At 39.2% G+C, this 26,246-nt stretch overlaps 4 protein-coding genes across 5 annotated transcripts; 2 read left to right on the forward strand and 2 right to left on the reverse strand.

The window, feature by feature from the left end:
* The first annotated feature begins 969 nt into the window (after positions 1-969).
* Positions 970-6,577, forward strand: rab9b (RAB9B, member RAS oncogene family). Of its 2 annotated transcripts, none has more exons than XM_032554961.1 (2): positions 970-1,078; positions 2,523-6,577. In XM_032554961.1, the coding sequence occupies exon 2, from the start codon at positions 2,596-2,598 to the stop codon at positions 3,202-3,204; it is 609 nt and encodes a 202-aa protein (XP_032410852.1). In that variant the 5' UTR covers positions 970-1,078; positions 2,523-2,595; the 3' UTR covers positions 3,205-6,577. The 2 variants fall into 2 exon arrangements, with proteins under 2 accessions (XP_032410852.1, XP_032410853.1); XM_032554962.1 differs by having other exon boundaries at positions 1,000-1,078; positions 2,550-6,577.
* Positions 6,578-8,207: 1,630 nt separating this feature from the next.
* On the reverse strand, positions 8,208-14,431 carry plp1a (proteolipid protein 1a). Its single transcript, XM_032554960.1, has 7 exons — positions 14,175-14,431; positions 12,110-12,296; positions 11,864-12,020; positions 11,517-11,685; positions 9,975-10,048; positions 9,823-9,888; positions 8,208-9,471 (listed from the first exon to the last, which is right to left on the reverse strand). The coding sequence occupies exons 1-7, from the start codon at positions 14,176-14,178 to the stop codon at positions 9,391-9,393; spliced, it is 738 nt and encodes a 245-aa protein (XP_032410851.1). The 5' UTR covers positions 14,179-14,431; the 3' UTR covers positions 8,208-9,390.
* Positions 14,432-15,559: 1,128 nt separating this feature from the next.
* Positions 15,560-20,396, reverse strand: pcdh20l (protocadherin 20-like). Its single transcript, XM_032555542.1, has 2 exons — positions 20,243-20,396; positions 15,560-19,791 (listed from the first exon to the last, which is right to left on the reverse strand). The coding sequence occupies exons 1-2, from the start codon at positions 20,288-20,290 to the stop codon at positions 17,260-17,262; spliced, it is 2,580 nt and encodes an 859-aa protein (XP_032411433.1). The 5' UTR covers positions 20,291-20,396; the 3' UTR covers positions 15,560-17,259.
* A 1,156-nt stretch (positions 20,397-21,552) lies between these two features.
* LOC116714878 (regulator of cell cycle RGCC) lies at positions 21,553-25,999 on the forward strand. The gene is made up of 5 exons (XM_032555664.1): positions 21,553-21,697; positions 22,533-22,688; positions 23,338-23,418; positions 24,765-24,827; positions 25,402-25,999. Exons 1-5 carry the CDS (start codon positions 21,676-21,678, stop codon positions 25,407-25,409), a joined length of 330 nt encoding a protein of 109 aa, XP_032411555.1. The 5' UTR covers positions 21,553-21,675; the 3' UTR covers positions 25,410-25,999.
* Positions 26,000-26,246: the final 247 nt, after the last annotated feature.

Here is a 26,246-nt window from a genome sequence, read left to right on the forward strand (position 1 = left end):
TTTGAATTAAAATATATATATTAAAACAATGTCTATGTTCAAATAGACAAAGAAAAAGTGACTTTTAACAGCTTGCTGCTAAAACATACCTTGAATGTAACAAGAGAGATTAACTGATAAACCCATTTAGCCAATCCACAACTTTCTTGCTATTAGTTGTTCCTATTAGTTGTTCCTAACCAGCAGAACATGCATTTATTTCATCTTTAAGATCTTTGAGTTCCTTTTATGAGATGTTAATTTTTTTTTACTTGGAGACAAAATTTTCCTATCTGTCTGTCTTTACTTCTCATGTCTTCATTTAAACTTTAACTAACATGTAATTAGTAAACTTATCTGATTCAGTGTCATTAAGTCACGTATGGACATGCCACCAAAGAGCCTTTATTTGTTTTGCAGGCAGTCATATTTTCTTTGGAATGCAGCCTGCCAAGCGTCCTTGTTCTCCTGACATTTTAGCGTGCTTGACTTGGTTTCAGTTGACTGAAAAAAATGCTGCAGGAAACAGTTTTCACTTTGTAGTCTGCACATGTATGAACAGGTTTCCCTGAAACATTTCTGGTTACTTCTACTGGACGAGCATTTAGCTCACAGACAGGTGTCTTCCGTGTTTATCGTTTAAAAGTCTATGCACAATGTTTCAATTACAGCTTTATTTACTACGTAGTTCCAATGGTGCGAAAAATGATCAAGAGAAGGTTCCTCAGGAAACACTTTGCAATGTCAGGGCCATTTGCATCCTAAAGGTAGAAAGAACATTGGATCCAAGTCAGAATGTTAACACATCAAGGTTAATTCACAGAAAAGGCATTTTAATTTATACACTTGTCTAATATATACATCTACAGTTGATAGAACCAAATGGTTAACTTTATATTATATTATATTATATTATATACAAAACATATTGCTTGAGAAAATAAAGAAAGTAATAAACAAACATTTTGCAGGTGCCTTTGCGGGCTCTAGGACCCAGGTTCCCGCGGCTCTTCTACGCCACTGGGCACGTCACGACTCGTCTCGGTCAGATGCAGGGGAACCGGGCAGACCTCGCAGGGTTATTCATCATAAAAATAAGGTGAGTGATAAATTGTGTGTGTGGTTGGCGCATTCATCTAGGGAAACGAATCACAGAAGGGGTACATTTTATTTGCGTTCAGCATGAAGTTTTTTTTTTTTTTCCACATAGTTGTAAGTTGGTTACACAGTGAGGCTAACGGTTAGCTTGACCAGCAGCAGAATGTCAACAAGCTGTCAGACTAGCCGCTTAGCTTCTGAACCCGCTACTCTTCGCTTCATTGTCAGGAGGCTGAGTTGGATATTGGTGTCAGCTGCTCGTTTCGGTTCCTTAGTAACTTCTGCTTTCTGAACAAGTTAGTTCAGGAAGAGTTTGTTTTTTTGTTGCCTTCAGTCAAAGCGGACAAGCTTGAACATGTCAAACTTGATGTTTGTTTTAGAGGTTGCAAATCACGTCATTACTCAGATTCTCGCTTCTGTTGATGTGATGCAGGTGCTTGTTGTTGTCCTCTCCAACAGGGTGTTTTTATATTCTTGTTCATCTCCTTAATACTGTTCATTCTATGATGTTTGTGCTTAAAGTAATGAAAAACTAGGCTGGAGACATCTCACCATTACACATCTGTCATATTGGTTTCATTCCCCAGACAGTTTCATGCAGGTGTGCTTAGTCTCAAACCCAAGGTCTAGAAGCCCTAAAGTTTTTTCAGTATTCTTTTTATAGTGTTACATCTATTAAAAAAAACAATAAAACTGAAACTGAGTATGAAAATCAAAAGCAGATCACAAATCCTGACACATTTTATGTATAAAGTGCTTTTTCCAGGATGACAAAAACAAATGAAAAGAAGTCCTTATTACCGTTGAACCCTTTACTATGTATTTACAAACACAAAATGACTTGATATTAAGTATGTTGTGAATGTCAACTAAGAAGAGCATAATTTGGAAATAATCAAAAATAAGATTAACTTTAGTCATGAGTGCAAAGGAAATATCATTTTCTTTTAAACCATTTAAAATGTAAGTGCTGTGACTGTTAGATTTCCATGCAAATTAAAATAACTATGTATTTTATTTTGTTGCTGTGTATCATAATAGAGGTGACGATTTACTCTTGAGAAAGGTCGTACCCATTTAGTTTATTCACAAGATAAGGAAACACTTAATGAATCCGATGACAGCACTGGTGCTACTACTTTCCATTGACACGGAAACAGCAGGTGTTTGAGGATCTGAGCACATGAAAGCATGATAACAGTCTCAAGCCGATGTCTGCACAGCTGTAACCTGATCCATGCACTTTAGCTGTGCATGCGTATATAATGATTTGTAAGGACGGTAAGGTTTTATAATGCACATTTGCTGGCATCTGAAATTACACAAAATTCATTTATTTGTGACGATGTAGGGCTTTTTGTGGCTTCTCAGTTATTCAGGACTAATTTGAATGTATTCTTTGATTGTTTATTGCTTCTTGCTCTTCTTTCTCTCTCTTGGTTAAGTTGACCCTGATCTTCCACCCATTGCAGTGGCCTGAAACCCACCAGAGAGGCCTGACTGGGTGGGGGAAACACGATGAGTAGGAACAACGTGCTTCTGAAAGTGATCCTGCTGGGAGATGGTGGGGTCGGGAAGTCCTCTTTGATGAACCGCTACGTCACAGACCGCTTTGACTCGCAGTCATTTCACACCATTGGCGTAGAGTTCCTTAACCGAGACTTGGAGGTGGACGGGCGCCCGGTCACCCTTCAGATCTGGGACACGGCAGGTCAGGAGCGCTTCAAGTCACTTCGCACCCCGTTCTACCGGGGCGCAGACTGCTGCCTGCTCACGTTCTCTGTCAACGACTTGCAGAGCTTCCTAAATCTCAGCTGCTGGAAGAAGGAGTTTATGTTCTACTCTGACGTTAAAGAGCCGGAGAGCTTCCCTTTTGTGGTGCTGGGCAACAAGGTCGACATGGAGCAGAGGGAGGTTGGGGAGGACGAAGCACGGGCCTGGTGTGAGGAGAACGGCTGCTGCCCTTACTTTGAGACCAGCGCTAAAGACGACACTAATGTCACAGCTGCGTTCGAAGCAGCTGTCCGGGTGGTTCTAGCTGCTGAGGACCAGATCGGTCATGCACTACTCGGCAGCACCATTGATCTTCATGGCAACCGTAAAACCTCTCGTGGCTCATGCTGCTGATAATGCAGGGGGTACTAAGCTTTTCTCGCTGAAACTTGCCTGTTTGTTCTGACAACAGGTGTACTGTAGGTTTATGGTACAGCATCCAGTAAGGATACTATGCAGGAGATGCAGCTTGTGTGAGGAAGCTGGTGTCAGGGATTTCAGCTGCTGTCTTGTGAGCTGAATTGTTGCTCTTATGAAGGTACAGGCATTCTGTGACAGGCGTGCTCGTCTTTTCTGCTTTCAGTGCTATCTCACAAGATATTACATCCTTCTCTGTTTATATGCGAGGGTAGTATCAAATAATGGAATGAAGCATTGTCTTTTATCTCATATATTGGAAGACAAAGTGTCAGTTTTCTCATAAATACACAAAAATATGGAGTTGCTCTGTTTTCTGATCTCAAGGGGATTAGGCGTGGGTTATTGGTATGAAGATAAAAGTGAAAGTAATGATTTCAATAACCATGAAACCCCCCCATCGCAACACTCATATGGTTTCAAATTATTTTTAAGAAGATACAAGAGAAAGTCCTGGAGTTTTCTCTGCCTGCGTTGGGCATACAGTAAGGCAGAGTTGCCCCTCCTCCACTTGTTTTTTTTTTTTCTTCTTACTTTTGGCCAGCTGACTGAAAGTAGACCAATTTAGTAGTTTGAAAATATTTCCAGCTGACCGTCACCCTTATTAAAGTGGTGATGTTTTAAAATGATTGTTTTAAGAATTTTCAGATAAGATGTGTAAAGAGCCATTATGTCATGTTATTCATTTTAGTTTGCATAAGCAAACTATGAAAATCTCAAACTACATAGAATCCCTTCACTATCTGAACTGCTTGTATTGACTAGGTTTGTGCCAGTATGAAGGTATATCAAGTTTTTTAAAAAGTTATATCTTAAAAACTAATATCCTTGATCATACCATTTCTAAGGCCTAAAGTTCTTATACTATAATAAAGTGATGATGTTGCTAGAATTTTCTTTGACTTTAAGCAATGAAGCCCTGCCCCTCCTCCATGTATATAAATGTGCACTGCTGGTCAGCTTGCTCAAAGAAATTAGGCTTTATTTTTTCATACTCAAAGAAAAGACCAATCCGGCCTAAAAAAACGGTCAAGGTGTCGAAAAGAACGCCATCCTTCGCCCTTACTTGGGTGTTTTAATGCTGCATTTGGAAGCTAGAAGCTTACTAGTGAACTGTTGCAACTAAAATATGCAACACATGATCAAATCTTTGTGTGAACAGAGGTAAGCTGTTATTTCTCCTGGAGACTACAGACAAAATTTCATATCAGCCCATGCCTAATTGTGATATACTAAAAAGTATTAACTATAGTACTAGTTACAGTAATATACTGCTGAGTTATCAGCAAAGGTATGCGCTACACACAGACCATTTGAGTACTACAGTTTACACAAGTGCTGACTGAGCTTCAATTTGTGGTACGATAAACTACAAACGTTAGTACTCTTAAAAAAAAAAGGCTACAAGGTACATTAAACAGAAAGGGAATGTTGATCATCAGGTTTACGGTTTTGCCCGTGAGCATTAGTTGCGCGGTAGTCTTTTGTTTGCCTCTGCACTACGTTGAGGCTGGGTGTAATTGAGAATTTATGTCTCGGTTATATCCGGTAGTTTTTTATGTGACAGTTTACCAGGCAACGAATGCTTGTTGAACAAAATAATTCAAAAGTCGTTCTGCCTCTGGTATTTTTCTTTTTTATTTCTATCCAATAGTTACATTGGGCTTCAGTGTTTGATCAGGGACAGTTGAAGAAACTTTTCTTTGCTAGGTTGAAGAGCTCTAATTATAAGTGGCCTCTCTGTAATCCTGCGTCGGCCTCAACATTCCAGTCTTCTAACTTTGCTCACCTGAGGGTCTCCTGAGCATTACTGAGAAATGATGTACATCTCATTACTTCCAGTGTATATTCTACATCACCTCTTCATTCTTACAGCATTTGGCAAAAACATACAAAGTACTTGGAAAAGTTGTTTACATCTGTCATTGTATTCATATACCTGACACTGGCCACAGGTACATTTCACTTTGTTTTTATTAGTGGTGGCCAGAAGGCTCTGTTTTTTCATGTATGGTATTGGACAATGTTACAGCTAATAGTAATTTAAACTGAACTGTCATTATGTATGTGTAGTATTTTTCTTTAATTTTTTTTCAGATAAAATGTATTGATTATCTTTTTAACTAGAGGGTCCTATATTCTCGCATCATTATGATGCATTTTGTTTGTCTGTCACAGCCTGAGATGCATTGTTTACCTACCAAGATCAAAAGTTTAAACATTTGTCTTTTTGAACTAATGGTAATTGCAAGAATTCACTGTGAAAGTGAACTGAATAAGGTACTGTTACATTAATCAAGCTTATATATAAGCTGACAATGTGGAGTGTGTTGGGTCATTTCACTTCTTCGATACTTTGTACTACTGTAGTTTTTAATTTTTTAATACATGGATGTTTCTGATGTGAAAAAGAGAAGTCTGCTACATGACCTAAAACCCCTGCCTCCATTTATATCCGTCCTGTAGATGTCCCATACTTACATTGCCAACCTTTGACTTAAATTGCCAACCACCTTCCGGTAGGTATGCTGTAAGGAAATGTGGCTTTGAGACTAAAATCTACCCACAACTTGTTCAGTTATTTTATTTTGATCAGATGACTCTTGTGTTTCGTAAATTACGCAACAGGCTTACAAAATGAGATCAGCACTTCAATCAGTGTAAATGGTTCATATTTAAATATGGAGGATTTAAACATTTTTGCAATTACCTTTATCTCCTACCAATAGAAATGAAATGGGACGACATGGGCAAGTTTAAAAATGCAACTCTTTGGTGCAAATTAACAAAGGGGTAAGATGACCCAGGGTTGCGTTGTTTTACAAAAACTGTGAGCTAAAGATGTAATTTAAAAACTACACCAACTTTTAAAATGAGGGCTAATAGCTGTGAGCTATTTTTGTGATTTAACTTAATCTATTTTCTTACACTGCTGCTTGAGTTTTATCTAGTTTGCATAATAAAATCTGTCATGTTTTTTTTAAACCTGAAATCAACCTTGTTAGTAAAATCAATGTTAGCCAAGAGCATAACATTTCCCATGTTCTGATAAAATTTTCCCATGTATCTGTGATATTTATGAATGCAATCTATGTTTTTTTTATTTCACATTTTTAAAATGTAAAAGAATATTGTTTTACTGCCTGTGTTCAACTCATGAGTGCAGCTCGATCTGTGCAGAACAATAGTTTCATTTTGATTATGTGCTGATCTGAGACAGCTGCCCTTCCTCTACTTTGCACTAGTAATAGTAACACTGAAGAATTGATCTCTAGTGCTTGGCTTCAAATAAAGTGTGCATCATACCAGATGGTGATTCTGTCGTTTGCATTTTTACACCTGGAAGACTACTAATTTCCTTCTTTTTCATTCTGAAACAAAAATGAATATATTACTTGGTCCAGATCACTTTCTTGCCATCTGTAGTCACATAAAAAAATCCTTACATTGTTATTGCTGCATAGATTGTTTTTAAATATCAAGATATGAAATTATAGCATCATGGTGACATTTTACCTGCCCTCTCTCATTTGAGTTTCATTGCATCACCCAGTGTGTCCTAAACAACCAAAAAAAAGTGTTGTCCTTGGAAACAGTCAACTGTGTTCCTCTTCATTAAAATGGAAATCAAACATGCATTGCATTTTTATTTTCCCTTCAGCAAAAGGACATTAAGCATGCACTGCACACTGAAATCAGATCTGGGCACAGACAAATCCAATCAGCTTTTCAAAACCGTAGACTTAGGTAAATTTGATCATGGAAATCAACTAGAAGCACTAAATACAAAGATTATGCCCAGATTAACAAAAATAACACCTTACATATATTCCAGTTTACAACTTAAGATTGAGTGAATAGTGTCTCGTATCCTAGAGAAAACAAAGCAATTCAAACTACGCAACCACTATTAAACTGAAACAATATACAACACAGACCTATCCGATTAATTGTGACGGCTATAATGAGCAGCTCTTTCAGCAGAACTTCAGCGCCGTCAGGAGATGTCAAATGTGTCAGCAGAGTACGGAGAGCACAGCGTCTCCCCTCTGTCCCTCTGCATCCTTCTATAAAGGTCATAGCCTCTTCTCTTCTCTTTGGCCCTGTGCTTCAGTGTTTTCACATACACTTGGTACACAGCCAAGTGAAGGCAACAGTGCACCTGTGGACACAACGAGGAAGTACAAAACATTTGTACAAAACACCCTGACCCCTGATTCTGGCCAGGGGCCAGGGATGGAGAACAAGTAAAACAGGCACTGTGACTTCACAGACTCAAAATGAAAATGATTAAAGGCAGTGTGCTCAATTGTTTCATTTATTTTCAAACAGTACATTACCAACACGCACAAAAGGAAAGACAAATATATCTACCAGCCAGCTTAACATCCTACAAATAAAACTCAGCTAAGGAAGGTTTCATCAATAAAAATGATCCGTAGAAAGATTTTTTTTTTTTTAGTGTGGGTCACAAATTGCATACAATCATCACTCATGAATGCCTTCAATCTAGGCTCTTAATAATTCATATGAATCTTTATTAGGGTGGATTGATGATGCAGTATAAGACTGTACTTATAAAAGGAACTGGGTACAAGGGTAGAATTTAATGTACCGGTAGATTTTTTTCTAATTCACTAACGCTTAAATTGATATACAAGCTTATATATATAAATATAAATATATACACAGTACAGCCCAAAAGTTTGGACACACTTTCTCATTGAATTCAATGAGAAGGTGTGTCCAAACTTTTGGTCTGTACTGTATATATATGCACACCACTAATATTTAGACAAATTTGCTTATCAAGAAACCAATTTTTTTCCAATTCAGTTTTGCCAATTCACAATCTTCCTCAAGGCACTTTATAAAAAAGTAAGTTCAGTTCAATCAGAAATTTAAACTCAAGTACCATCGACATGGTTTTGCATATTTTATGTTTGACTGCTCTTCTTTACTGGAGTGGTGGGGGTAATTTCAGGCTTCTTCCCAAAAGCCTACCTCTTAAACATCATCCCTAAATTTTCTAAAGGGTGGAGTTTCAGGTCTTTCAATAAAGGAAGACACATACAGTATGTATTCTGCATAGTCATTCCACCCTGGAAGAAAAACAGTTCAAATAATAGAAAACTTAAGTTTTGGCATGCTGCTGATGAGTGTATGTAGACATCTGACCACACTGTAGTTGTATTAGTAAATTCAGCTACAATTAGTTAAATTGTGTTATACAATAACTACAACATAATCCCTAACGAATTAAGCAAAGCAGTTTCTTTGCCATAAAAGTACCTCAGTAACATAAAAGAAGCAAGAAACACTTTTTTTTAAAAATCTGATATTGAGGTTACTTTATAATTCAGAACCTACAGCTTTTGTTGTCTCACAGTGAGAAACATTTCCTGACCTCACTAGATCTAACAAATACTGAATCTATAATTCCTTCACTCTGAATCCACCGTTTTCCATTGTGCAGCCTGCAGCACAGTATGGATGTGTTCCGTATGCGGTTGCAGTGGAGCTGCATTGAGGCTTTGCAGAGGTCTAGCCCTCTCTTTGTCCAGAGAGCAGTCTCCTTTGACATGTAATATAACCCCTCTGGCAGAGACTCGGAGTGCAGGTGGCCCCCAAAAGAGACTTCTTATTGGCTATTTTTTCAAACTGGCACAACTCCATTGTTGCTGCTTTTTCTCTGGCCCGTGAGAAAAGTCCTGAGGTCAGCATGAGACTGCAAATGCATGTTTGTCTGCCCCCATAGCAACCAGATGTGAGGCGTGGTGGCCATAGTAACCTTTAATCCCTTGTTCTACTCAGCAGCTGTATGCTGCCATGTGCTTGTCCTATAGCCTATGTTTTAGTTCATTAGTACTGTGTTATGTTTTGACTATAATTGGTTGCATAATTAAACATTGAAATGATCTGACAAGAAAAATCATATTTACTGCAAGTCATAGCAATTGAAACGGATGAAACAAAAACAGTCTTATAAAAAGTAAGGGGGAAAAGTGTTTTATAAAGTCCATGATCGTAGGTAGTTCTGTGCAGGTGAAGTGAAAGGACAGAGATGTTGAAGTCCCCTTTAAGTCCCCTTGTAGATGACAGAGTGGACAGGAAGCAGGGTGCCTAACACCTTGGACCTATGCCCTTTCTCCCAAGATAGCGCAGAACCGCAAAGTTATAGGTGCTTGACACAGTATAGGTCAGCTACAGAAAGACAAGGAAAAAGGAGGAGATGAAAAGACCCACAAAATCCTGGATATCTACAAACATAAAAACAAAACATGACGATGCTAATAGTTTTAGCTTGATATAACAGCTTCTGTAATGGAGCATGAAAGTATAATGGCTGCATGGCTGGCTGGAACGCCACCAGACATTACCACATTATTATGCTGCCTGTGTCAGCTGACAAAGAGGAACAGAGAGCAATAGTACAAGAGTCATCAGTCATGGAGGCCTGAAATGCCTCACTGCCTACACTTTGACCGGCACTATGTCACATGAGCAACAAAATGGTCGTTGTACCCCAAACCGGCCCTCAGTTTCCACACTCACCAGAGCCAAGAGAGTGATGCCCGCACCAGCGAAGGCAGCAACATACAGGTTATAGGTCATCTGATACTGATAGGAGAAGATCAGAATGATTATTTCCACTTCCTGTCAGGCCAGTGATAAAATGCATCAGGCACCAGAGCGCTAGTTCTTACCTCTCTGGTTTTGCAAATATTGGACAGGGTCATACCGCAAGCTTTTCCTGGTACTGCATTCCATGGCAAGAGCCCTGAGGGGAAAAATAACTCACTTTAGCTCTAATCTAATTTCATGAATACAAGCTTAACTTTTAATGTGTTATTGTACTGTTCTCATTGTCAAACTTTAAAATCTCATAACTTATTTGAAAATAACATTTTGACAAACAGCTGGATATTATTTTAGTAATTTCTTTTAGCTCCAGACTAGTGCGCAGTTGATGAGACGGGACCCTCTTAAGACAAACCAGGAGGGACTGATGATAAAAAAAGATATGGCAAAGACAATCAGTGCTGATTTTTATAATAACAAAGCCACAAACCACTCAGTGGAGCATTGTGTTGTAAGTTTGATTTTAGCTAGGGCTCTAACACAATGAAAGTTCTAAAACAATGAAAGTGTTGGCCTGTGAGCACTTTAGAAAGCCATTTAGGATCCCTAGAGTATGAATAAATGTTTGCACATGATTTTTGCATCTCAGTTGCTAAATAAGATTCCTTGGAAATGCTGCACAAACAAATGTAGCATACATAATGATGTAGACTCCTGCCATGTCATCATCAAAAATCTTTATGACTGATTATTTGCAAGGTAATCACAAAAAATATATATATGTAGGCTGGTGCTATTTAGCACAAACAATGAGAAGAGTTGGTTAAGCACGTTATCAGAAACATGTCAAAACAAAACTTCAGGGAACAAAATTTCCCAGAGATAACAAAAACTGAAGCTATCGACATGGATTCAGAAACAAATGTTTGTGGTCAATTATGCTGATTTATACACATATGTTTGAAGTATTAATTTGCATCTGGGAATGAGATCAAACAGAATTTAACTCAGTTCCAGTTCCAAGCCAAAAACCATGGATACTTGCAAACAAGCTCTGTGAATGGGCTAGCTACTTTTAGCAATACAAGATAATGGCTAATGAAGAAACAGAGCAATATTATTTCTCAGCATTTTGTATTTCTAAACAGTCCAACAATGTCTTCATTAATGTACAGAGTATCTTAGCTATAGTCAAGTTATGGCAGACATAGGACTACTGAATATTGAGATTGGGGATGATGAGAAACCTGGAAATTTTACACCTTGAATTTCAGCTTTATGCAAGTTCTCTGCCTTTTCTTGCTTAGAAATTTTGACTTCTGAAATTAAAAGCAATGGCAAATGATATTTCCCCCCACCCCCATTTGTTTTTAATCATAAAAATATCTAATCTTGTCATGTTATCGAAAAAAATCTAATCTACTGGTGTGCTTCAAAATATGACTATACCATCCACTATGCATTACTAATCTATCAGTATTTAAAGGATCATGCTCTCAAATAATGGCCTAATAAGAGCCTGATCGAATGCTGGCTTGCACAGGGCCCCATTCACTGGTATTTTCATTTGGAGGTTGGTGACAGACAGAATAATGAAAAAAAACATTATAATAAAAAAATCTATAAATTCAGTTTCAGTAAAAGTTCCCAAAACATTGAAATGGTACCGTATTGCCTTGCATCAACGCAGAGCTGGTTTATACTCGCTGGGGTCTCAGTCAGAACATCAATGGTGCTGCAAGTTGCATCCATGTTGTAGAAGAAGTAGACTGGCAAGGCGGAGAAGGCAAACACCAGCAGCCACAGCACAGCAAGAAGATACGTCATCACTATAAACTGTAGAGGGACATCATACATTAAGAAGTAGTTCACAAAATAATGTGTAATGGTTATTTTGAGTCTACTAAAATATTCCCATGAGCCTAAAGATTTTTAACACCCACACTATGTCGTTTGTGTATTCCTAACCAATCTCCCTGTTCCCTTTTACTCGTCCCACTCAGGGCCGGCTCACCGAGGAGCTGAGGCAGCGACCACACATGGTGCTCCTGAACTCTCCAAAGGTTTGCTTGGCAGCGCTTGTGGTGTAGAAGCCCTCAGCCAGGAGAGCAATGCAGTAGAGGAAGAAAAAGGAGGCCAAACCATAGATGACATACTGGAAATACTGAATGCTGAAAGAAAAAGGACAGACAATGAGAAGGGCTATGTAAAATCTATACAGCAAAAACTAGAGAATTTTCTCTTCCGAGAAATAGCTTACATATAGGCTAGAGTGATGTAGTCCTGAAGGTTCCGGGCAAAATACGTTTCGATGAGTCTCTCCGTTTCAGTGAGCGCCTGGTGACCGCAACCGCAGAACAGGGCAATGCCAGAGAAGCAGAGCAGTGTGGCGACAAGGGAGCAATATGGCACCCCGCCCAAGCAGCGCATGCAGCAGTCATAGCAACCTATTAGTTAAGAAGACAAGCCCATTTAATCAGTATACATTTACAGCTTTTTAAGAGACAGTTTTTACAACAGCAACAAAAAATAGTGAACAAAACTGGACTGGGAGTAAAATGATTAGAGATGGATGTCACACACAGTTCTATTTGCTACCTTCTTAGGTACCTTCCTTCAGTCTTAACTACAGTTGTTGTTTACCAAACAGCATACCTGATAAACCATTGAGTGAAAGCCACAATGCAAAAGTCCTCTGTGCTATCTACTGACTTCCACAACTTCTGAATTATTTTTTGGCAACATTTAAATAGTCTGAAGAAAACTAAAGTAAGAGGACTTGTCCATTAGCTGCTGGTGTCCACATTGTAAGATACAATATTTACAGAGAAAGATTATTTTAAATCAAAAGTATTACCACACAACCATAGAATTCCACAAACTTAAAAACAACTGAACTATTCTAAAAATATTGCTAAAATCTAATCTTTTACAGATGAATATGGTTTAATATGTTTGGTTTAAAATAATGATTATATTAAGAATTTTGTTTTTACATTTTTGAGTAAATCCTTATGGTATATTTCTCACTTAAGGTTTTGGTATAGTGGGAATCTCATACCAGCTCGTGTCACGTGACAAACAATATTCCAAACACCAATGGTTACTTTTTAGTGAACATTTGACTTCGATTAAGTTGCAGCATAAGTTCAGTAACAGCGAGTGTGGCATCCCCTTATGTGCCACTCAGATGGCAGCCAAGGGCCAAAGATACAAGGGGAATCCATCTGCTTGGACCCCACCACACACCCTGACTCCATTCACAATCCTGCAATGAAGAGTGTGAGAAAAGGAGGAGGACAAGGGACTGGAGACACAGCAAGGCAGGGATGGAGAGAGGCTGCTTTTGTGACTGCAGAGACAACAGTCTTTGTCCCACAGCATTGTGGGGGCACAAGGGCCACCAATGTCAAGCAAACAAAGGCCAGAGGCACCTCTTTGCTTTAAACACACACATCCACACACCCAGACTTCCTTCTGAGAAAACACAGAGAGGTTGGGGGCTGGGAGGAAATGATAGAAACTGGGGTGTTGCCAGAGCTGGAGGAGGATGGAAATCTGAATAAACAATGCAAGTTGTGTACATGTGTGGCTTTGCACACAGATGGGCACAATGGGAGCAGGCAGACTGTGGTTGGTACCATTACAGTAAATACAGATGGAAGAAGGGGCAAAGAGATAGCTCTTTAATTGAATATATTTACACTGGCTTTGCTGACTGAGGGTGAGAGATCTAGGCCTACAAACGGTGCCCTCTGTCAATCAGACATAATAAAATGGAGTAAAAATGTATTGTGTCAAGATGAGCAAGGGTTATCATCTCTAAAGCCCCATGTAAAACACGCAGAAGTTCAAACGTCATTGCACAACTCAACCCACGTGCGTTCAGTCGCACCTTGCTTTCAATTAGCCAATTAGACGAGGAGGAGCAGGCAGTGAGCAGGCAGTGAGCAGGCAGACTGTGGATCTGGATGAAAACATTAGACCGAAAAACTATATGTATTTTCGTTCGATAATGTAAAGCTGTGGCCAGTTCTCCATACTAGAAATTGAGAAAGATTGCAATCGAAAGTAGATGCGACAAGGCTCCCCTTAAAGCAGCCCTGCCATCTCAAGCATGAAATAAATCTCATAATATCAGCGGCGCATCAGGCTGCGATAGCTGCCCTCCAAACTGACAGAAAAGACCTTAATAACTTCTGACGCCCCCTCACAGTCCCTCTCACATCTACGTGCGATCACATGCAATCAAACTGAGATTTGATTTAAAATAAAACTGAATCTGCTAAGAAAAGGAAGAGTCCGCTGGGTTGGAAGTTTCTTACCCATGTCTTGAAGGAAGCGTTCAGGACTTGTTGACTACTCCGCAGCTGGTCCGCTGAAGATGTGCGTCTCTCTCGCCCTCGGCCCCCGTATATCAATCTCTCAACTCGCGTTCTGTCCCCCCTCACTACCCCCAAACAATGGACAGAGCCAACGATGACTGCAAGTGCAATCTTAAAGAAACAATGTTGCTTTTCAATGAACTTCAGGTCGAGGGATAATGAAGAGGTCAGGGCTCTTATACTTGCAGATATCAAGTAAGGTCATTGTTGATGCTGATTTGCATGTACGGAGCAACGCACATCTTATGCAAATCCCGAAGTGGGCGGGGGTTTTCTTCCCAAGGAAAATATTTTATTCCCCACATAATTAGTCATCAAAATTCAGGGGATTATTACAAAATGCTGGCCAAGATCATTTACAATACTGTGACTTTCAAAGACAAAGTTTTATGAAGTTAAGCTGATTATTCTTGGACCTTTTGTACCATATTTTTTCTTTCCACTCAACTTTCCATTAATATGCTTGGATTCAGCTCTGTGTACATCTTCTAAAGGAACAACCTTCTTCTTACCTTTCCTGCTTGAAAATGATCAAGACAATTACATTTGGGCATGAAAAAAAAATTCTTATTTAGTGTTCTTTTTTTCAGAAACTGGATTTTGAGTTTTCCTTATCTGTAAGGCATCACAATCAACATTCACACAAAAAAAACTTGAAATAGCTATGTATATTGCGTGAGGTTCAAGTTCTGAATCAAGTTATTTAAATAAATGAGCTTTTTTTTTAATGGCATATCTACTTACCGAAATGCACTTGTACTCCAGGTCACTTCTATTCTAATGATAAATGAATCACAAACAACCATCATAAGATCTGGGTGCTGCAGATCATGTAAATAGTGAATAGCACTCTGCCCAGTCATTTCTAAATAATTTGTAAAGCATATTTTATTGAGCAAAAAAATAAAAATAAAAATGAAGCATTCAGACAATACAGGCTGACTTAAAATTATAGAAAATAACACAGTATTTATTCACATAAATAAGATGGTCATGGTATTGCTGAGTATGTATTCTAAATGAAACATGAAATAAAACTTTCCTGTGGATAGTCAGGTGAAGCTCTCCAGACTGAGTAAAACTGTCAGGTCCTATCATAACACCATCTATGAAATACCGTCTTAAACATAAAAACTGCGTAAGATATTACTGCTGGTGAGCTGGATTTGTGTTTTGTTATTGCCATTCCTAAATGTTTTGTTATGTTCTGGAGTGTTCACAAACAGGAAATATGGATAACTGAAAGCTAGATGTTAGGACAATTGAGACGCAATGAGGGGTTGCCTCATTGATCTTGAATAAAATAGCAAAACAATAACAAACAAACAAAAATAACTAGAATTTTATTCACACAAGACTTGTATGACATTATCACAAAATCAGTTCACAACTAAAATGCAGTTTACAACTAATCCACAGGGCATTTGTGGAGTCAATTGCTGTTCATAGCCTGAAATTAAATGTTCATCTTGAAAAGATAAACTGAAAGGTGAGTGAAAGTAGATTGAACATGGAGCAGGGCAGCAGGGACACATCACTGTTCTCAGGCAATATGACAGCCACGACGTTAGAGACTGGTTTTCTGATTCATTCTCTCCCTGTCGGTCAAATTTCACAAAGGAGAACAAGAATTGGCGTCATCTGCATCCACTAGATGGCAGACTTTCACCTGCCAACTGCATTTTTTTAAAGCTGCATTTTTAGCTTCATATAACAAAATACATAGATATATTTTTAGGTAAATATTTTTTCTTAAATCATATAAAATAGAATTATGTAAAAACACTTTGTAAGCATATATGTACATATCTTTATAAAACAGCAACAACAAAACTGTATCTTGTAATCCAATGTATTCCTTAATTTCTCTTGTAAAAAGGCTATTTTAATTCAATTCTTAATTTGGTTTTGGAGCTCCTTATTTGATCCCAGTTAATGTAGTTATCCCCACAGTGTGGGCCTTATTAGATTGTTTATTTTTGAAGCAGCTAGCCCAGACGTCCTCAGAGACACAGCTCATGTTATACAAGCCTTGTTCTGCACTAACCAGGTTGTTGTACATTGTGTTTTACAGGCTCCGTCTCCTTGCTTTCCTCCTTTCCACCTCACACAGGCCTACACTCAACAATACACTACACTGTACAGATTTTATAAAGTTTAAACAGTTTCCCCTCCCTCTTTGTACAACTGTTTGCTCCCAGATTTGCACACACATCGTACCCTGGCTCATTCATATTTAATGCAGCACTTAACCTGCTTTAGATCTAATTTGTTCCTCCAAATCTATCCGAATGTGACGCCAGCTGCTGTTTGTAAAAACATCTTTGAGTAGAGTGTGACTTCCCTCTGAGAGTCAGGTATTAAAACAACACACCTGGCGGGGAGCTGGGCACAGTACGGTGAGTTTTCTGCCTTTTGGGTGCGATCCAACCGTGTGGGTAAGAACCGGCGTTATCAGGTAGCAACTGCAAGGTGGAGACTTGAGACGTTTGTGTGCCTCTTCACTTCTGGAGCTAGTCAAGGGTTACTCCTTTATACACTTTCATCACTTCACCTCTGAAGGAACATTAAACCCTTATGTGGATCCTAAAGTGTCTAAATACTTTAGAATCCCATCACTCAAAGTCAGGAAGCTGAGACAGGCTCAACCAGCACCTTAGATTTTATGATTTCTTGAGAAACGTTTGACTAATCTACATTATATCTCACTGGCTGTGATACATGTTATCACTGGGTAGCTTTGCCTGGTGCATCATCCATGACTAATTTTGTCTATAATGTTAAGAGTTTTCAAGGAAAAATGCTCCTCTTATCAGTTCTTTCTCTGGTCACAGTGTGCAGTCTTTATCAGAAACTTGCTGGACTATTCTTCTACTTCTGAATATAGGGTAATTGCAGAAGCATGTAGGGATTTTTTTTTTGAACTGCATAAAGCCCAAGACAAATACTCTCAAAATGTTTAATTCTCTGGCTGTTTTCATCCTTGAAACTGTGAGTGAGATTACTCGCTGCTTGCTTCGAGCTGCTATTCATCAGAATAATATTTGTCTTTGATTCGGAGTGGAATCTCATTCTCTTCTGTATGTCCCATCTTTTTCTTCGGTGGATATTTTCTGTGTTTCAGGTACAAACAAACTGTTGTAAAAAACAAAACTATGATTACTACCGCCATGCAGAGCACAAGATAAAAGTATATCACTTGAACTGATCTGGCAGTCTCCACCTCACAGACTGGAGACATAGAAGCACTTTCAACCCAATCTGATCTCCCAGTCCATGTAGGTGCCCTATCTAGATGGCACTGATCTGTGCTCTTATTAACCAACAGGTTAATCCAAACTGTGGTGTAAAGTGGAGTTGGTTTCCCATTGTCTCTTACTACAATGAACAGATTATGCATTCCCATATTTTCCTGCAAAAGCTCTTGTCTTAAGGTAATGTTCCCTGATTTTGAGTCTACCTGGAAGGGGGTGTTTTGCCAAACTGACTTTGGTGCAACAACAGAATATGTGATTTCTGAGTTTACACCAGAGTCTTCATCGATGGCGTAGACCTTTGTTACATTTGTACCCACTGGAGTAGCTGGAGAGACTACCAAACATGAATAATTGCTGCTGGGAAGGATCACTTTTGGGTTGTTGTCATTAATGTCCTCTATAAAGATAGTCACCCTGGCACTGGAGGTTAATGCCACTGGACGGCCATTGTCGCTGACCGCCAGGTAAAGTTCATGACGATCTGTCATCTCCCGGTCCAAGTTGGTGGTGGTATACAGCATCCTTTGTATGCTACCCACAACAAAAGATGTGTTACCCTGAACAATTTGCATTTCTATTTTCCCATTCTCTCCTTCATCTGGATCTTCCACTTCTATCAACCCCACCTGAGCAAAAGGTGGTGCATTCTCAGGGATGAAAAAGATGAAGTGAGGAGTAGAGAAAACAGGTGCATTGTCATTCCGGTCCAGAACACGAATAATTACAGAGGCCTGGGACTCCAGGGGAGGAACCCCACTATCTCGAGCAAACACAGTGAGTTTGTGCACACTTTTCTGTTCTCTATCCAGAGGAACCAATGCAGATAGTTGACCTGTCACTGAGTCAACTTTAAAGATGGCAGATGTGTGTTTATCTAACCTGTATGTCACCCTGCCGTTGAGTCCACTGTCTGCATCAGTAGCTGATACCTGCAGCAGTATTAATGCAGGCTCGTTGTTTTCCTCCACTTCCAGCTGGTAGTCAGTCTGGGAGAAATGTGGGGCATTATCATTGACATCCTCCACCATCACCCTGATCTCTAGCTGAGGCGGAGCGATCACAGACCTTTCAGATGAACTCCCTTTCACTACCACAGAAATGTGATATTCACTTTTCATCTCATAGTCTAGGGGCTTTGATGTGGAAAGTAGATATTTGCCACTCTGTGGGCTCAAAAAGAAAGGCACGTCACCCTCAATGGCAAGAGATGAGTCTTTAAAGCTGCTGTCACCCTCAGGCTCTAAAACAGCTAAGGGAGTGGGGGGTTGGCTCTCTGGTATCACAACAGTCTGGTTGTAATGCTTAGCTATGAACCCGATCTTGATTGTTAGACCTTGGGTAGCCTTGGGGAGTAGGGATACTGTTACCTGAGTCTCTGCTGGTGGGCAGTGAAGGCCGCTGGCTAACACTTTTAACACCAGCTCCTCAGAGCTGTCTATTTCAAGGTCTTGTGTTAGCCTGATGTGACCACTGTGACTGCTGAGGATTAAGAGTTTCTTAGCCCTTTCAGAGACCTTAGGACTGAGGGAATAAACAATAGCAGCATTTGGGCCTAAATCTGGGTCTGCAGCAACTACCTGAGTAACAACTGTATCCTTCTTAGAGTCTCCTGAGATTGTGGCACTGAGTGGGCTGTTAGGACTAAAGCTTGGACAGTTGTCATTAACATCTGTCACTGTGACAAATATAGGTACTGATACACTCAGAGGCTGTACTCCACAGTCAGTAGCCACCAGCTGCATTTGATACAGGTCCTGAGTCTCTCTGTCCAGAGCCTTTTGTACGATCAGCTTGATTAATGGTCCTTCTTCTTCAACCTTTAAAGAAAAAACTCCTCCAGAACCTTTGAGTTCGTATTTCAGCTGTCCGTTTGGTCCACTATCTCTGTCCCGAGCCTGGTCATCCAGCATGAGACTGGTCCCTGCAGGTACATCCTCAGAAATATCCAGGCATATTTTGCTGTTTTCAAAATATGGTGCATTGTCATTGATGTCCTCTATGATCACAGAAAACTGCTCCAGCTCCCTAGCGGGCCCAACAATTACAGATTGTAAAATAATGCATTCATCATCTTTTGTCTCCTCAGAGCAGAGGTGCTCACGATCAATCTTCTTCTCAGTAATGTAGAAATTCCCAGTGCTTTTGTTCATCCACAGGTACTCCTCGGTCAGGAGCTGGTAAGGAGGTGAAAAGTGTTTATTTAGTGATCCAACCAGAGTATGAGGCTCCAGTTCCTCCTTGATAGAGAAATGGATGGAGCCACAAATGATCTGCTTGGTATGAAGCATGATCAGCAACTTCTGAGTGAAAGAAAAAGAAAACAAGTGTTATTTCTTTTTATATTTCTCACCCTAATTTCCTTTCCTTGAACCTGGAAACATTCCAAGAGATATTTGCTCAGGTGGTAATGATAGCTTTACATCTTCATGGGTGAATAAGCTCTTGAACAACACACCGAAAAGCACAATGATGTCATTGTTTAGTTTACTCTAATCAAATATCCTCACAAGGAAAAGGCACAAAAGCAGAGAGCTAATGCCAAAGTTTGATTTGATATAAAGTAATTGGAGTAATACATAACTACTCACAAAATCCACACTCTAAAGACTTTCCTGATGTGCTTAATCCACACAAAATCAAGAGATTCTAATATGTTTCCATTTTAAGAATAAGATTCAATCTGCCTGCCACACAGAAACACTGAGACAGTAATAAGAACCCAGCAGAACTGATAATCTTTGACTCACTGACCTGCAGAAGTCCAGCCCAGTTCATATTATCAGGAGTCCCATGGCCCATTGCCCTCGCACATGCTACCTAAGTCACCCGGTAGCAAGTGATCACCGAGCACAGTAGCAGCAATCTAAACCTGCACAGTTGAAGACATAATTTGTTGATGCTCCTCCTACAACACACTCCCTGTCTGTCCGGCTAACTGGCAGATCAAATGCAGAGACATAACAGGTTTACCTGCATGAACTGGAATAGTTTTTTTTCATTGCAGGGCGGTGACTAACGATGGTTCTGTACAAACACTGTGCTTAACTACAATGAAATTATTAACTTTTAAATAATAAATGTAGTAGTTTCTGTCCCCCACTTGCCTTTCTGCTTCACAGTAAACACTTAATAAGATTTTAACAGCCTTTTAATGATTTTTTTTCTCCACTTTTTCTGTCTGAGTCTGCTTCTGGCTGAGACTAATTCCTAATCTTGATTTTAAACCCTTTATACATCTGGAAATGACTGGTAATTTTTAATACTGCAACATGTATTGATAAGCAATTGTGGAAAAAGTATATTTTTAAGATAAATGTGGCAATAATGTTGTTCTCTGTCTTTCTCTCTTTATATATATATACATATATATATATATATATATATATATATATATATATATATATATATATATATATATATATATATATATATATATATATATATATATATATATATATATATATATATATATATATGTTGTACAACAGTTCTTACAACTAATTTTGTACAACTAGATTGACCTAATACTATATCAGGATGTTAGTTTGGAAAAACTAAGAGATAAACAACTGAGGACTAATTTCGCTCTGGTCTAATGTGAGATTAAATGATTTAGTCTTTTTCACAACTGGAAAATTTGAGGGGTATTGAAAATGCATAACATTGCCCTCAGACTTACTTTGTAAGGCTAGGGGGGCCTCTGTTGACAGAGCAGGGTACTACAGCAGACTGAGACTACTTCAGATATTTGTTAAAATTCACAGTAGTAATTTATTTATTTATTTTTTTTCAGAAACTCGGTCACAAAAACACAATCTATATCTTAAAATTGATGCGACCGATACTCACAGATCACTCTGCGTTAAGTTTATCTCGTAATTAACAGACGAACTCATTAAGTTTTCAGTGCACGTACAGCTATAATATTTCTCTTCCACAATGAAAGCATGTCCGGTATGTCTGTTACGTAACGGATTCTTCCTGTCGTTGTCATTCAACTTTCCGCCCACTTTTCCACTTACAGTAAATTTCTGACTTTTTTCCCCTGCTACTTTATTGGTTCGTCACGTCCTCTAAATGCTGGGCGCCAGTAGAGGGCTGTGAAATAAAACTACATTTTCCTGACAGCTTCAGACTGAACTGAGCAGAGAGACGCAGCAGCTTGTGGTGAACTTCTTTTTATCATGTCCTCAGATATTACAGGCGGTGAGTCCAATGATACTTTAAAACAATAAGTTTAATTGGTAAAAAAACAAAGAACAAATAGGAAAAATAGTTTTGTAATTTGTGATTTAACGATCTCCAATTTTTTATTTATGAGCTATGGACTAAAATCTTTATTGGAGACATGAAGTGTGTTCAAGTCTTTCAGTGTGAATGTTAAGGCTTCTTATATATATATATAGTTTTTAGTACACTAGTCTCCATCTAGATCCTTCTTTTACTTTGATCTATTGGTCAAAAAATAAAATTGCAGTTAGCGACACTGTCAATGAATTTAATATTAAATTAGAAAGGAATAACTAAAATGGGAATGGCAAAATATATTAATGCCATAAAAGGTAGAAGATATAGGGAACAGCTCTTTCTAATATATATCCATGGTGTATTAATTGTTGATGCTGTTTGTTCTGTCATTATACTTCTGTATATTTGACTTAGAAATAATGTTTGCATACTGCATGATAGTCAGGAATCTTTTTTCATGTAATTTGAATCATTCGCAGAAAAGTTTGTTTTGGGAACTTATGTACTTCTGTAAAGAAGAGATAAATATTTCAGTGTCCCTCAGACAGGTGGGATCCTTTTTGCATTAGTGTACAACCAGGCCAAAGACATTTTTGTTTAAGCTTAATTTTGTACTTGGAGTATATTTGCACATTGTTCATTTTAAAATAATTTAAACTTTCTAAAATCCAGCTCAGAATCTTATTTTTACTCCTTGTATCACTGTGTCAGCTTTGCTGCTCCCAGTCAGTCTTGGAGTTTCCTTTCTGCAGAGTCTGGGATTGCGTTCCAACTGCTGTCAAATTTTCCACAGACTTGGAGCTGGAGCTGGGCGACGTGCTGCAGGAGTTCCAGGATGTTGTGGAGGAGCTGAAGGCCCCCTCCGAAAGCAAACATCAGCATTACCAGCGCGTCCTGCATGAGGCCAAGAGCCGCATCGAAGACAATGGGGTGGAAGACTCTGATTACAGTAAGTTTAAAAAAATAAAAAATTGAACTGGTTCTAATTGTACTAACACAATTTCATTAAATTCAGGAAAAGCTATATGAGAGAATATGCAGAATGTGTGGAACACTTAAGATATTTCTGTACAACATTTCCTGTTATATAACAGTCTGTTGTCTCTGGGGGTATCACTTGGCGATCTTTAATAGCCCAAACAACTACGGCTTGACACGTCTAATTTGCATGAAATTATTGGTACAAGAGGAGACATACCCTGCACTCTTCTAGAAAAGTGGCTGTTTGCCTAATGACGAACTGGAATGAACTCCAATTATGGATAGCGCATCTTCTGTAATCGTTCTTTTTCCTTTCTATTGTTGCTCATTTGTCGGCGGTTATGAGATGAAAGAGGAGATGTTTTCCTCTGCTCCCATGCGTCGTCATTATTGAAAGTGTGCTGGCCCCGGTAACGTTTGAAAAGACGCGCTTGCTTTCAAGTGTTCCAGCTGACACATGGGAGTCACTCACAAACAGGCATTTACCTTCACTTTTGAACATGCTATTATCATTACGTGTAACTCCTGCATTGTCATTGCTACTGATCATTTGCGTGGAAAACCCTTAGTGCTTATTATCTCTTCTCTATTCTTCCATCCTCCTCTCTCCCTCCCAGGCAGTGGAGCATCTATGGGAAACAGTTTGAATACGAGCGAGGAGGAGCTCCACCATGCAGGCACGACGCTGGCGCTGAAAGGTACTGCAAGCCTCCTATCGTCCCATCTCCATTCAGATTCAGCCATTGTTCTCACGGTGATCACTATCACTTTTGCTTCTGATCACTGTAACAAGAACAATGCCTGCTCCTCACATTAGACTCCGAGCTGTTTTGTTTGGAAACAACAAATTCCCCCCTGCTGTGACTGTGGCTCCTCAGCACCGTACTTTGAAACTCTCCTGCAGGGAGTCTGTCTCAGGTGTTTGTGTGTGTGTAAATGAACTACTCCCTATGTATTCCATTGCATTTACACTCACGTGGTGATGAATCTAAATTGATAAAAAAAAAAAAAAACACTTACACACACACAAAGCTGACCAAGAGGGTATAGTTTGCTCATCTTCATGGTTTTATGCACTGTACCTGAGTCCTGAGGGGATCTACCAAGCTGTTGAGGCTTTGAGACATTGGGAAGTGGCAGTTCATGCATGAACGGTGCCCTGGGCAAGCCCTTCCCTCTGCTGGTCCTCACTGAACCGAACAATCACCCACTCCCACATCAAACCCTGTTTTACCTGAATTATGTTAGTTTTCAGGAAAAAATATAGATAGATAGATAGATAGATAGATAGATAGATAGATAGATAGATAGATAGATAGATAGATAGACAGACAGACAGACAGACAGACAGACAGACAGACAGACAGACAGACAGACAGACAGACAGAGATAGATAGATAGATAAAACTTCATGGTGGCAGCCTTATGCCTTGGGGATTTTTTGCAGCTAAATATGTTGGATTTTCAGCTAAAGATGATAAAATACAAGTCAAACAGTCTTACATCATCAAACTCCCCCTTTAACTCCAGCTTCAGTGTCATCTGCTACTTCTTTGGTGTGGTTGAGTGCCTTTAGTTAATTTTAGTTGTATATATTGTTATTATTATTATTGTGTGTTTGTTTATTTTATTTACTGTATATATTTGACTTTTTGCACGGGAGTTGCAATAGAAATTTCGTTGAATCCTGTTCAATGACAATAAATGCTATCTAATCTGCCACCATGGTAATATTTACCTATAGTGTACACATGTGCACACTCCTGAAGATAAGTCTTTCTAATTTTGCTTCATAGCTTTACCCCCAGGCCTTGCTGCCCTGGGCAAAAGGTCTTAATGTCCATAAAAAGTATCATATGCACTTATGACCACCTGAATTTGCACAAAATAAGAAGAGAATATTTTTGCTTAGATTCATATTTCACTTTGGGAGCGTTGGGCCAAAGGAAATATCATAAATCTGACACATATTTCCTGACAGAAATGTTCCACTGCTGCCTTTTTCCTCTGTAGTCCCTTGAATTTTTCTTTTTTCTGTCTTCAGCCAAGCTGGGAGACACAGACGAGCTTGAGAGTTTTATCAACATGTTGGACCAGGAACTCGCGGGTATGTTTTTTACTCAATCTTGTCTTTTTGCTTTTTACGTTTAAGCTGACAAACCAGCAGCGTGCTGTGAAGGTGAAGCCACTGACCGGGTTGCATGTTTTTCTACACATTGAAAGAAGGAGTTGCTCAGCAGTAGCCAGCTTGGTTCCCTTGGTCTGTTATCCCCCCCTTCTGTTTATCTCTGAGCACTTTTTACATTTAAATGCCATGTCTGGGGACTGAGGTAGACTATCTGCGTGGGCTTTTGTGTTAATGGCATACTTGACTACATAAGCATCATGATCCTCCTATCAGCTCTAAAGGAATAGTGCATTAGGAGCCCATGAGTGTGTGTATTGCCCCTTGCAAGCACACAAGTAACAAAGAACAAAAACATACATCTGCTGCTGCTGCCGATGATCTCGACATGGAGAAAATTAATGTTGCAAATTAATCGCAACTCCTGCTGTATCTTCACAAGCCTAACCTATTAGTCAGTGAATGTTTGTGGCTGTACATTGATGTATGCCTGTATGCTACTCTTTTTATAAACTGTGCGTTGTTGTCTCCTCCCCTTCCTCTCCCCACTCTACAGAGATGTGAACAGAGATATGGGAAGGGCGAGGCACCAAGAAGAAAGTGAGATCCACGCCAGAGCAGATCTGATGGAGCGAACGCTTCTCTCTCTCGCCTCTTCAGGGACAGGGGAGGGGAAAAAGGTTGCCTTCAGAAATTAAAAGGGCACTCGCTTCAATTTTGAAATGCAAGAGCACCCTCAGACACCCCCCGGCAATCCCGCGTCCAGCCAGCACCGCCACGTCCCTGCAGCATCAGGTCCAAGATGTGTGACATATTCCCCCAAAATAGACAAAGCTTCCATCTGTCTGACATGAAAAATGCTGCCCAGAGTATAGAGAGAATGTTAAAATTCTCATAAGTGCTATGCCAGTAAAAGGCCTTAAATCTTCATTTCCATTTATTTTTAAAAAGCCTGAGCTTTCTCTGGTTTAAAATTACAGATTGCACTTTAGCTTAAAAGCCTATTTGAAATCCAGTGAGTTCAGATCTGCTGTGTGTCAGGCTATACTTGTGTGTCAACATTTAAACTGTACAGTTTTTGTGAATATCCTTTTTTTACATATACATTATTGTAACATAAATGTGTTTATAAATAAAGCTACATTTTGATGGAACTTTTTTTGTGACATCTATTTTCTGTTTTGACGCTACGAGCTGAGAAAAATAGTCAGTAAAGTTATATGTCATTAAGTTCTTGCCTTTCAGACAAGCGAAATGACGGTTGCTGGTGTCACTGCGTTTCCTCCCCTCACCCCATATCTTCATGTTTGCTTTTCTGGTTTCCTGTGACCTTGTTCTGATTGTGCTGCGAGTTTCACTTCTGCTATAACTCCGGAAAACCACAAGTGTAACTCAGACAGG

The sequence above is a fragment of the Xiphophorus hellerii genome, chromosome 23, assembly GCF_003331165.1.
Source record: "Xiphophorus hellerii strain 12219 chromosome 23, Xiphophorus_hellerii-4.1, whole genome shotgun sequence".
Lineage (NCBI taxonomy): Eukaryota > Metazoa > Chordata > Actinopteri > Cyprinodontiformes > Poeciliidae > Xiphophorus > Xiphophorus hellerii.